At 37.6% G+C, this 13,457-nt stretch overlaps 1 protein-coding gene across 1 annotated transcript in view; it reads left to right on the forward strand.

Annotated features, from left to right (window-relative positions):
* Window positions 1-3,464: 3,464 nt before the first annotated feature.
* CRY1 (cryptochrome circadian clock 1) overlaps window positions 3,465-13,457 on the forward strand; it is a 17,598-nt gene continuing 7,605 nt past the window's right edge. The window contains exons 1-6 of the mRNA XM_019471453.1: window positions 3,465-3,572; window positions 7,151-7,293; window positions 8,681-8,865; window positions 10,148-10,236; window positions 10,834-10,974; window positions 11,073-11,384. Of these exons, the coding sequence (XP_019326998.1) occupies window positions 8,748-8,865; window positions 10,148-10,236; window positions 10,834-10,974; window positions 11,073-11,384 (660 nt within the window). The 5' untranslated portion in view covers window positions 3,465-3,572; window positions 7,151-7,293; window positions 8,681-8,747. The remainder of the gene's footprint in view (window positions 3,573-7,150; window positions 7,294-8,680; window positions 8,866-10,147; window positions 10,237-10,833; window positions 10,975-11,072; window positions 11,385-13,457) is intronic.

Here is a 13,457-nt window from a genome sequence, read left to right on the forward strand (position 1 = left end):
GTTGAAGATGTCCCTGCCCGTGGCAGGGGGGTTGGACTAGATGACCTTTAGAGGTCCCTTCCAACCCAAACTATTCTATGCAGAAGTTCTGAAAGGTAGAATTTTCCTTCCTTAAATTCAGAGTAATTTGTATCTGGATATACCTAAAGCTAGATGTTAATTAGCATGCATTTAACCACAGTAAAGATGCTGTGCTGCTTCTGCAAGTTTTAAAGGTACTCATGAGAAAAAAAGGAGGTGAAAATTTTGTTTATGACAAGTAGTGGATTCAACTATTAAGTTTCTCGTTAAGGGTTGTATCTAAAAGCAATGATTTAAGAAGGTTCATTTTTAGTTAAGCAAGTCTCATTGAAGGGGGCTTGGACTAGATGACCTTTAAAGGCCCCTTCCAACCCGAACTATTCTATGATTCTATAAATCCATGTAAAGGCTTTTATGTTAGACAAATTTTATTAACACTTTAATGAGAAAATGCCTTTAGATGTGGTATAGCATAAATATAGTTGGTGAAAACAAAATAGATGATTGATTATTTGCAGCACACTGCTAAAACACATTTGGTCCAACTGAAAGGTTCAAATATGCTTAATAAACTGCACACTTATTCTGAGTAAGCACTTGTAAACTGAATCTGTGTTCTGAAAGTCAAAAGCGGTATTCTTTTGCATTGCTGTTACTGTAGATATCATAGGGTCGCTAGGGTTTGATTTGGTCTATTATTCTTGAACAATGTGCTTTCAGCAAGTCTTGCAACTCAAGCTGTGGTTTGGCTGTTTTTCATTTGTTCTGTTTTTGTTCAGGTAGGGGGAGTGTGTGTGTGTGTCCCCTCTGGCCACTCTCCTGTTTCCTTCCTACATATATTTAACAATTTGAGTCTACACCATTATTTTGTTAAATACATGAAAGAGTTTTATGGAGATTGAAATGCTGGACTGTGGTAAGAGATAGTTAAGAGACATAATAGAGGGGATTCAGGGAACCAACAAAATAGAAATTAAGCAGTATTAAGGGCCAGTTTAGCGATCTTGGATGTGAATTGGAGACTGGGTCAGTGCATGTAATCTTCTTGAATAGGATTTTGTGCCAAGACAGACTAGAAGCTGTATGTTATGGTCAGTCAGGTAGGAAGAAAAGAGATTGAGAAATTAGAGGGAACTGAGATGCAAACTGAACAATTTCCTGAAAGAGACATTTTTACTTTGAATAGTTATGAGCATTTTATGTCACCAGTTTCTCTTCATACTCTTTCCCTATATTCTGTGATACGAAGTTAAACAAACAAAACCAAAAAAACCCACCAAAAAACCACCACAACAAAACCCCGCCAAATAAAAATAACCCAACCTTTCCTGGACTGTTCCAAAGGCATCTGGGACACTATTGCAGTTTGTTGTCTTAGTGATTTGTGAGGTATAAGTGAAGGCACATGCTCTTTGAAAGCAAGATTCAGGAGGATAACATTAGTGATAAGGCCTGTCGTTCCAGGTTTCAAAAAAATGATAAAATGAAGCTGTACTTTTCAGAGTCCATCTGGAAGTGACTTTGGCCTGGGAATGTGGGGCCCAAGTTCTCTCTGATAGAAGCATATGCGATTCTCATCTGGTTCTTAAAATTACTCCTGTGTGGTTTCTAACTAAATGAGTATACAGAAGTTTCTTTTTAGATACAGCATATCCTTCATGATCTTGCTATTCTGGAGGTTTTTTTTCAAAATAAAACTTAGCAAAGTGAGAGAAATAGACATTCTTGGCTTGTTCCAGTCATTAAACATAGAAGCATAGTTGCCAGCCAAGAAGCAGTTGTATTCTTGTACACTGGCTTCCTCTCAGGCTTGCTTTCTGTTACCCTTTCAGGTCAAGTGAGCCACACATTTTTGGCATTTAATAGCAGCTAGGGGGTTTTCCTGTCAGCCTTCTATATATTAATTTTTATAATTTTTTTCCGTATAAAGTTGGAGGCGATGTGTGTTAGGTGGGCATCACTTATATATTGCTAAATCTCTAGAAAATGTAAAAAATGCTGGTAGGTTTACAACAGTCATGTATGCTATATCCCTCCTAGAAGGTGTAGCATTTTCATTGTAACTGGTTATTTTTTAGGATTCATTCTTAAAAACCTAGGTGTTTTATGAACTCCTGATTTTAGTAAACCTGCTTGCTTGGTGCCTTTGTCTCTGTAATGCTCCAGGCACTTGCAATTGTGCAGCATGCCCTTCCCCGGTAGCTCCGCACCCTTTCACCCAGGCCGCGGGCGTAGTGCCTCCAGGCCTCCTTGGCACTGCTTTCCCTGTGTTGGTCTTGGGTGTTTGCTCCTGTGGTGTTGTCCTCGTGGCCTTGCACATAGTGTCATTACAGCAGGCTCTCTCAGGAATAATGGCCTGCAGTGTGGAAATCTCTTTTTTCACCCCTTTGGGTGTAGCTTTTGGTTTATGGCAGGGAATCCAGTAATGTGCGTGCACAGAGGTTAATGACTGGCAGGCTCTGACTCAGCGGCTGCCCTGATCAACATGCACTTTAGTGAGTGCCAACAGCATTGTAAGAAAGAACAGCTGACAGGGTTTGAGCAGCTCCTGGTGAAAACTATATTGTTACTACAAGCAAAAATATTGTGGAAGAGCCACTTTTACACTGGAGAGGAGTCCAGGGGAAGGGCGCTCATCTGGGGACCCCCAGCATCTCTCCTTCTGGCTGGCTGTAAGGGAGAGTTTTCATTTTTCCTCTCATTCCTTTTGGTTTTATTTCTTCCCCCAAACAACTTTCGCCATTGGAGTTATTTTTAGTTACTGTACCCACTAATAAATCTTTGCACATGTGAACCTGTCTCAGCATCCTTTGTGCAACTACCTGTTTCTCTTGAAGACTTGCAGATTTGCAGCACCCCCTTCCCCTCCCCACCCCCCCTTTTTTCCCCCCCTTATTTGCTCATTAAATAATTCAGGTGAGGTTACAGCCAAGATGCATGAAACTGTTTGTTATATAGAGGGCTATTTTTATAAATGAAGGCCGAAGGGATAGTTATGACCATGTAGTCCTCTGGTATGCTGTTTTTAGTAACAGTTCAGGCTGCTGTGTTGTAAGGACTTGGTTTAAGATTAGTAGCAGTATGCCAACAACTGATTGTTTGTTTGTTGGTGTTTTTTTCTTTAGAGTGACAAAATATTTCTAGTTTTAGTTAAGACTTGAGTACGTTTTAGTCCATTCCAGAGTTGAATCATGTTGAGGTGAAAACTTAAATGACAGTGCAGTTTGTTTTTCTGAATTATGTATTGTTGAATATATTACATGGTATTGAACTACTGTAAGCTAAGTGTAATTAGGGTGTGAACGTGTATGCATCACCAAAATACACACCAAATACTGAAGGTCTGATAATCTTTCTTGGATTGTTCCCCTTAGTTCCCTTTCTATTGTAAAATTGTCTGGTTTGCCTCAGAAAATAAATGTTCCTTTACAATTTCTTCCAGATTCCTGCTTCAATGTCTTGAGGATCTTGATGCCAATCTACGGAAACTGAATTCACGTTTGTTTGTTATTCGTGGACAGCCAGCAGATGTTTTCCCCAGACTTTTTAAGGTAAAAGCCACCTTGCAGTTGTTGTTTCTATCCATAAATATGACTGACAAACTAATTTCAACTAGGAATATTACTTGTCCTATATACTTCAGTGCAAGTTGTTATCCATGCAAATACTTAACTATCCTTGCAGTTTCTCTTTAAGGTTGTTTTTGTTGGATTTGGGGTTTTCCCCTCTAATATGCATATCACCAACTGAACTGAGTTGCTCTTAGACTTTGCAGTATTTTGTTTCTTTCTTTCCAGAAATGGAACTGATTTCTAATGGTTTGCTAAGTTTAGGTACTGTATATTACTAAATTTTCCTTTCCAGGTTCCCTTTGAAATACTGAAATATAATTCTGTGCACATGAATCCAGGTTCAAAGCCCGACCTGTAAAAGCAATATTGTATTTAGGCCAAATATCTGCTGTGGTTGCTTTTTGGCCATTAAAAATGATTTAATAAGCTTTTTGCTGGTAGTAGGCTTGGTAAAAGCATAGTGCAGGTAAAAAGCAATTTCTAGTCAAAGAAGTTTAAGGCTTTTGTGGGGAAGAGTCTTATTATTGAGCAAATTAAGGCTGTGAGGGATTGGTGCTGATATTAATTTGTCTTCCATGGATAATAGTGTATTTCAGGTAACAATACTATAATGGGATAGTAAAACTGAACACTTTGCAGATTGATTTTAAAAGTTTTTATGGAATGACTGGATTGAGGTGACAGACAAGCAAGACTGTGTGGGGAAAATAAATACTGTTTTTCCAAAGAGATCATCTGTTCAAGATTTTTATTCCCAAGTCTTCAACACCAAGCTAAAAACTCAACCAAAACTCACATTTCTGTGTTTTAGTTGTGAAATGCTAACTGGATGATACTCTGACTGGTCTTTTCTTGATTTTCCCCTCAGTGAAGAATTTCCTGCAGGAGTACTGTGGCATTAGTTGCTGCTTGCAACCCCCCAGATATTCAAGATTGTTATATCTGCTTGCCAAATTTGGTTTGATTGCATTTAAATAGGGGCAAAGATCTTGCTGTTGTGTGTGTTGCCTTCTGGATTTGAGTGACCTGTGACAAGTTTTCTTAAATACTTTAGTGGCTACTTTGACAACTCCTGTTTCAGATCTTCCTAGTAGGCTGATCTTTCTATGCCTAACAGCATTGGAGTGCTACATTTTCAGAATATTAATTTTAGTGCTGAGAAGGTAATGAAAATAACTTGTCATATAGATAGTGTACAGCAATCAAAAAAGAACATTCACATCTGTCTGTCTTCTGGTTCCTCAGATTACCAAAAAGTGTCTTTTTATTGTGTATTTGTTCACTGAGGAGCTTTTCAGGACATCCTCTGTCCTCGAACAAGTAAGAGGCATTGTTGAAGCTCTTGAGGACTTCTTCAACTTTTGGCTGAAGACTACCTGGAACATGCATCTATCTCTCATCATTAATCTCTCAGCCTCTTTTGCCAGAGCAGTAGCTGTACATCAGGCACTTGCAGTGCAGTAAAGGGCATATAACACTGAACCAAGCTTTTCAGATCATCCTCATCAGTCTCAAAGGTGAGCGATGATCCTGACCCTGAAGAACACATGTAGATGTTTTTTGGCTGGGAGAAGATAACTTTAAGTAAATAATGGTAGGAGATAGTGGAACTTCTGTAGAGCCTTGTGTTGGGAGCCCCATCACAGATGCCTGCATCTGTGGATTTCCTGGGGATGAATGTTTCACAGCTGTTTATTGGTAGGGCTTTCCTTTTCACAGGCTGAAGGACAATTCCTTCAAAAGGCAGAGCACTGATCAATCTTTATCCTTGCAAAAGGCTTCAAGGACCTTTAGGCTCTTTCATTCTTTTGTGTGTGTGTGTGTGTGTGTGTGTGTGTGTATATATATATATGACTGTTTGCTTTCCTCTCTCCAGTCCTTCAGAGCAGCTTTGCTTCCCTTAAGACACTGAATTCAGTGTCACATTTTTTCAGCACTACTAGCTAACTGCTGATACCAGCAGTAGGCTGTCATCCTGTGGAGTAGTGCATAGAGACAGAATATTTTTACCAGTGGACTTTGCAGGCCTTTGCAAAATTCATTTAGGTTTTCTGTTTGTTTGGGTTTTTTTGTTTGGTTTTTGTTTGGTTGGTTTTTTTAAGTAACTTGAGGGTGGTGGTTCCATCTGACTGCAGAGATGTAACTTTCACTAGTAGCAGGCACCCACTTGGCACCTGTTGGTTAACTTGAACCAGTCAAGTTTTGGTTGGTTCTTGTCTCATTCTCTTCAATTTGTCGTGGTCTGCTCTGTATCTCTAGCTCTTTGGGACTGGCTTGATAGAGATTGTTCCAATTCTATTTTCTTTAATTCTTTAAATGCATCAGTGTTGCTAAAAGCATCCAGGAGTATGTGCAAAGTGATTTGTGTCCATGCTTCTTCTAAGTGCCTAGCTTATGCTGATGTGATCTGGGTGTATTCACATCACGTAGCACTTGTCTTAGAGTTCCTTGGCTCCCCTGGGGACGTGGCTCTGGCTATTGGACACGTTTTTTATGGTTTTCTTCTCAATATGCCAAAGGAAAGAAGATTTGGAAAAATATCTGCTGCAACTTGTCAGGTGGTGATTTTACATTATGAAATGGGAAATAAATGTTATATGAGGGTGTAGGAGGTTGCTTGAGGATTAAGGGCCTGCTGGGTCAGTCTTGACAGACTTAATGATGGAAGGAGCCAAGCCTTCTTTCAAAGAGCAAGCACTCCTTGGAATCGCCTACCCTCAGGGTTCTACCTGGGCTTCATCTAGGAGAGAGCTAGAGTTCAGAAGTGAAACAGCACTCCAAGTGAACAGCGTAGAGTGTCCCTTGTCTCTTTGGTGTAAATCCAGTTCTCTGAAATAGTCTGGCTGGTGTATTTAAATCAACTGATTAAGATTCTAAGGGGTTAGAAAGGTATTTCTCCGAGTTTGATGGCAGGATGGCTTTCTAGGATCATTCTGTGCTTACTTCACCTTTCCAATTTCCTACTGTTGCCTTAGCCATTAGTTTATGCCTGCCTTTGCTTCTTTAACCCCACCTGTTACTGTTGGCCTTGGTAACAGCATCTGTGACATAAAGGGTATTAGACTTGAAGGCGTCCTCTTTTTAGGAGGCAGGTTTTTTTTTTTTTTTTAAATTGAGAATTTGAAGATTGTCCATTCTGGTGGGTGAGGGGTAGGGATTTGGAAAAGGGAAGGAAAGTATGTAGTGTTTGGTTGTCCAGAAGACAGCCTCTGCCATCTTTCCCTTCTGTTGTGTCTCTTAAGGTATATGGATCCTACAGTTAGAGCTGAGTTTTCAAAATTTGCATGGAAGTTGTCCCGTTGCTGTGTGCACCCACAGTAATGGAACAGATAGAGGCTTTTTTTATGCCTGATTCCTATTTAGATGCCAAAACGATGGACTTTATTTTTGTGAGTCTGGGTCTCTAAATGTATTTTGGGCCTTTGTGTATCTCTGACAACTATCAGCAGGTAATAGCTGGTGTTCCATCTTGTCCCTGTCCTTCCCGTTCTCCTTTCCCTCATCTTCCATCAAGCAGCCGAGTTGCTGAAGGACCACATTTTTGTTTTGTGTTGCAGGAATGGAATATTGCTAAACTTTCTATTGAATATGATTCTGAACCATTTGGGAAGGAACGAGATGCAGCAATTAAGAAGCTGGCTAGTGAAGCTGGAGTGGAGGTCATTGTTCGAATTTCCCATACATTATATGACCTAGACAAGTAAGTTACATTACCTCTGATTTTAAAAAGAAAAAAAAGTGTAAATTTTACGTAGTATTTGGTTAGATATTGTGTGCTACTTTCTACACAGAAAGTTTTATAGTTAGGAAGACTACAAATTTGTTTCATGTTTCTCTCTTATCCATTCATTAGAATTTTATTACATACTGAGTAGAACTTTGCAACTCCAAAAAATGGTACATAACTGTATCTGAAATACAGTTTTGATTTGGGGTTCTTCTGAAAATAACGGTCATGTTAATTATCTGTCTTTTATAATGAAGTTACTCAAACATGCCTGCAACTTCTCCCAATTAAGATCTGTTGTTGTTTCATTGTTTTGTTAGATTGTTTTGTCCTTATTTCACTTGCTGTAGACAAGTTAGCAGTCTCCTTTATTTTTCAAGAACTGTTTCCTCTCAGTTATGTATCCAATAAGTAATTGGGGATTGTTTGATATCCCTGCGTTGCCTTACTTAATGTCTTGTTTATATTTTTCCACAGATCTATTTAAATGGATTAGTATTAGCTCCCTATTATAGAAACATAATCTGCAAACTGTTCAAAAGTATGACTTGGCTTCCCTTAACATTGAGTAAGTTATTGTGGTAGATGCCCATTTTATTCTGTTACAAGCCAATGTATGAGAGGCAGCTAGACATATGGGAAGAAAGGGAAAGGGAATTATTTACTGTTTTGAAACCAATACCTGACTTTTTTTAATCCTAAATTGAAAATTCTGTTTCTTCCGTCCCTGCCCAAGCATCCCCCCCCCAAGTGAACAGTTGGTTCCATCTACCACTTTGTAAATTATTTCTTTGAAGTTTTCCTGTTTCCGAAATTTTAGATATATTTAAGGTGACAATGCAAAATATAGAAACTGTGTTTTTACAACAGTCATTGCGTATAAACCACACCTTAATTTTGCCCCATATTAAGCCAGCTGTAATATTGACTACTGTTCTCAATATCAGAATAGAAAAACAGGTTTTTTTTTATGCAAATAGCGTAGTCTTGTAGGTGACTTGGATGTATCTTTCTGTAGCTATGGTCTCTCATCTGCTTTGCTGATCTGTATTTTTCTTTGCCTTGAGCTTTCCATATTCATTACTTATTTGTTCTTGAGGAACTTTCCTCAACCCAGGAATGAAGAATAATTGACTCGGTTATAAACAGTTAATGTATATGTCTCCCTAATGGGGAAAAAAGAATGGTAAAATTAAAGTTCAAACTGTCTGGATTACCATGTATATCTGTGATTTTATATAACATGCTAGAGGCAGGTAAGAAGATATTTCTGTGTGTGTATAGGTGTGTATATTTTATTTAAAAAAAATATTGTTATATACTATTTTCTGACGTACTTCTTTTCTTTTTTTCAATCCAGAATAATAGAATTAAATGGAGAACAGCCGCCTCTTACTTACAAACGATTCCAGACCCTAATTAGTAGAATGGAACCACTGGAGATGCCAGTGGAGACTATAACCCCAGAAGTAATGGAAAAATGTACTACTCCAGTTTCTGATGACCATGATGAGAAATACGGTGTCCCATCACTTGAAGAGCTAGGTATGTTCTAAGATTGCTTTGACATTGTGAAACAAGTAGGATGTAATCTACCACTAAAAGCATAATACTTATAATAACCATGAGAGAGGTTCTACTTATGGTTGATTGTTAAACTGATGCCAATTATGACATACAAAAGGAATAAAAAAGGATAATCAAGTCTGTAAATTTTAGTTGTTTTCTTTTAAGTGGGAGGTCAGATAGACCAAACTACAGTAAGTACTGTTTGGCTTCTTGTAATATAGCATAGCTGTTTTCCCATGGTACCAAATAATCATTAAGCTACTAATAGTCTTTGATACTTCATTTTGTATTAAATGCATTTGGTATCTTTGTGCTTCAGGTCATTAATCTGTCATTTTACAAGTTAGTTAAAAAAACCCTCTTGTCTTGCAATGCCAAAAAAAGATAATAATAAGGCAAATTATTTTAGAAGGTTCTTAAAAAAAAAAAACCTTCCATACAAGCAAATGTGGTATGACCTCTAAATTGCTAACAAAAGGGTCTGGACAGATTCTGGCTAAGCTCTGGCTGCTCTGTCTAGTCTGTTTGAACTCTCATACAACAGACCTTGCTTTTAAAGCCTTTGTAAGAAGTGAAGATCTCACTATACAGTGGTTAAACTATGGGCAGACATTATCTCATGCACCTGGTAAACAATCTTGGGGGAGGTGTGGGGGTGTGGAAGAAATCGTTACCTTCTTTTCATCTTTTGCAGCTAAAGTATGTGTTTATCATCTAATTGACAATAATCCCCATCTGTTATTTAAGTCAAGGTCAATGAAACCTAGGAATGTTCTGAAGATAGCACTCATGCTTTTAACTTGATGGAAAAAGTTTTTACACATTCTGTAAATTGCAATAGCAATTGTTGCTTCTTAGTAGTAATTTAAAAAAAAAAAGTTGTGGTTTTGGGATAGCCCACATACGGCAGAGCTGAGAACTTGAAAATAATTTGGAAAATGATAGAAAGGTCACTTTGTGGGGGGAAAAAAAAAAACCCAACACAGAAGAAATGGAATTGAAGCAAGACCATTCAGCATGTAAAACTTGTAATGCAAGTTAATGTAAAAGTAAAAATTGGATTTTGCTGCAAGTTAGAGGTATTGAGTGTGCTTTGATAAGACTGTGCATACTGTTTTAAAACTTGTACTTTGCCATGTGTCCAATTTAGAGTTATTCTCAAGATACAATAAAATCTAGTGAAGTATCAATACAATCAATTTTGTGGCCCTACAGTATAAGCAAACAAGGAATGTCCTTGTTTCCGTTTCTTTTTCAGGTTTTGACACAGATGGTCTGCCTTCTGCAGTATGGCCAGGAGGAGAAACAGAAGCTCTCACACGACTGGAAAGACATTTAGAACGAAAGGTATGTCTCAAATCATTGCAAATATGACGTATCTGGGAAACATAGTTGCTCTTTGCAATGGAATGTAAAAGGAATTGGGCAAGTTGTTTTAAAAAAAATCCAAACCCACAAACTTGAACTCAAGGCCTCGATATAATGATTTAAGTCAAGTTGCTGTTTCTTAATTTTAAAAGATGATAGCAGGTTGTCTTCTAATTTGAATTTTAGAGAAAGTCTGTTATACGGTTTTCTACTCAAAAAAATTTAATTGTTTTTTCTTTGGAGGTAATTTTACTTGAAACATACTTCTTATAACTTTGAAGGGGAATTCTTCTAAAAGCTAATGTATTGCTAGCTGTCTAGGTTTCCTCTGTATTTAAAAGAAAGGGATAGGTAGTTCTGGAAGACAGTTCACGCCTTCTGCGTTGAGATGAATTATCTTCTAGAGATTCCGCTGATTCAAGAGGAACCCCTAGATATCGTAGGTAATGCGATCATCTGTCCAGTGTCTGGATTCAGTTATAGATAGTGCATGATTTCTCCCTTTATGTTTACACGTTGCTACCTAGTCTGTAGTCTGATAATTGCTGTGTGGTTTTTGTTTTGTTTTTTTTTAAGGCTTGGGTAGCAAACTTTGAAAGACCACGAATGAATGCAAATTCCCTTCTGGCAAGCCCTACAGGGCTTAGTCCCTACCTCCGCTTTGGCTGTTTGTCCTGTCGTCTCTTTTATTTCAAGTTAACAGATCTGTACAAAAAGGTATGATTTCTACGTAGTCATCTACTCATTCTTAGATGCCATGATTTTTCCCTACTTCTTCTCCTAATAAAATGTTTTCCTTTAATGATGATCTTCAGGTAAAAAAGAACAGCTCTCCTCCCCTCTCCCTCTATGGCCAGCTGTTATGGCGTGAATTTTTCTACACAGCGGCAACTAACAATCCACGGTTTGATAAAATGGAGGGGAATCCTATCTGTGTTCAAATTCCATGGGATAAGAATCCCGAGGCTTTGGCCAAGTGGGCAGAAGGCAGGACAGGTTTTCCTTGGATTGATGCAATTATGACGCAGCTTCGTCAAGAAGGTTGGATTCACCATTTAGCCCGGCATGCTGTAGCGTGCTTTTTGACTCGAGGTGACCTCTGGATTAGCTGGGAAGAAGGAATGAAGGTACTGTTTCTTATTCTTGAATTTCTTAAAGTGCCTGTTAAAGTTTCAGATAGTCATTCTAGAATTGTTGTTACTGTGCGGTGTAAGTTGAATTTTAAACCTTAAACTGTGGCCAAAATTAAATCGGTTCTGATAAACCAGTGGTGCTGAAGTTTTGCCTGTTGAATGCCCCCTTTTATTGGAATATTAGAGCGTTTCTCGCAGTCAGAATAGGTCTGCATTTCTTTTAAATTTGAGATTTCTTCCTAAATCTTGGCAAATAAACATGGATTACTCTTGTAATTGAAATTTCTTTCCAGTCATACTGTGTGAACAGTTTCTGTTCACATCTTGTGTCTGCTTCTCTGCGAAGGGAAAGCACCATGGGAATTAAAGGGAGAAAACTAAAAGCTGAGAATGTCCTTTCAGCAATTTCTCTCCCTTCACCCAATGTTAGAAGTGTGAGTATGGGCAACATGATTTGGCTGAAGTTTCAGTGCAATTAATTTCTATGCATGTATTCAAGAGATGCTGAAGTTCATATTAAAAATGTCAGTCTTCTGAAGAAAAGAATGGAATAATTTAATCTCAGCCTTTGAATGTTTTACATTTTTAGAAGGGTAGCACATCTCTTACTGAGCAATGATGATTAATTAAAAACAGTTTTTTATTTTTGAAATCTAAAAAAGAATTAACTTGCCATCAGGACTGTGACCTCATATTTATATATGTATATAATCTTACGAAATGTCACCTTTCTTAACAAATCAGTTGTTAGGAAACACCTTTCATTTAAAAAAAAAATTGTCTTGGTTACACAACAACATAAGCTGCTTTAGGAATTTTCCTTTTGCAGTTCATACATAAAGACATTGAAGATGCACATATGTAGGTAACTCAGACAAATGACAAAGCTATATATTACAGATAAATGCCAACTTGTTCTTATTTTTTAAATAATACAGATATATGGAGGGCCCAGACTTGTGCAGTGGAGGGATGTTTAATTCTTAAGTCTGTAGCTAGCAAAAGTTAATCTGCCTTCTGCGGCGATGTTATTTCCAAAGTCTTACTACATTGCAGCATCTAGTGGAACAGTTGTGTGCTAACACTTAATGTTCATCTAAAGATCTTGTTACATTATTAGTCACTTTCTATTTAAAATGTTTTTTAAAATGTGTTAAGATAAATCTTATTTTTTCAAAGCAAACTTTTTTTTTTACAAATAGTCGCAGATATTTAGACAAAGATACTTTTGTAACACTTATTCAGTGTATACTGTAGAATGAATGCCTTCTTGAATATACGTAGAGAGAGTGAGCCTTGTTTAATGGTATTACCTTATTAGACTTTATATTGGAATAATATTAGTTGAAGTTGGGTGGCAGTAGTAAGATGTTATGTTTTAGTGTCTTAGCGTGAATAAAGATGATGGCTTATTTGGAACATTTGGAGATGATGCAGTTTTGAAAGGAAAATCAGAACTTGCAAAAAAATGTATTAAGTATCTGTTTTGAAAACTACTTAGTGCACTCTTTTTATAAAAGGTACTTGAATGTTCTCCTTCAAAGAATAAGGCTTCTCTTTATTTCTTGTTAGCCTGTATTGCTAGTGTTCTGACTGAGCAGAGAAACTTCTTTTTATACAAGTTAGTATTGTCTGTGTTAATAATTAAAAAACAATCAATGCTGGAAACTTGAATGTTTCACAACTATTGAGCTCCAGTTTTAAAGTAAGACCCTCATAAATCTTCAACTTCCTCATGGATTATTTTTAATGTAATAGGGGTAGCAATTACCAGAGAAGACTTTTTTTTGTCTTCAGACCAGAATTCATTATCTGTCCCACCATTCTTCAGCGTGCTTGATGGTTCATATACTTCCAGGAATTTAAATGTGCATCCTTAAAACTGTGACATACTAGATAAACTATTGGCCTTCAAGAATACAACTTCTGAATGTTTGTGCTACTGTCGTGGTTTAACCCCAGCTGGCAAGTAAGCACCACACAGCTGCGCGCTCACTCCCTCCTGCCAGTGGGATGCGGGGAGAATCGGAAGAGTAAAAGTGAGAAAATTCATGGGTTGAGATAAAG

Source organism: Aptenodytes forsteri, unplaced genomic scaffold, assembly GCF_000699145.1.
Source record: "Aptenodytes forsteri isolate BGI_AS27 unplaced genomic scaffold, ASM69914v1 Scaffold482, whole genome shotgun sequence".
NCBI lineage: Eukaryota > Metazoa > Chordata > Aves > Sphenisciformes > Spheniscidae > Aptenodytes > Aptenodytes forsteri.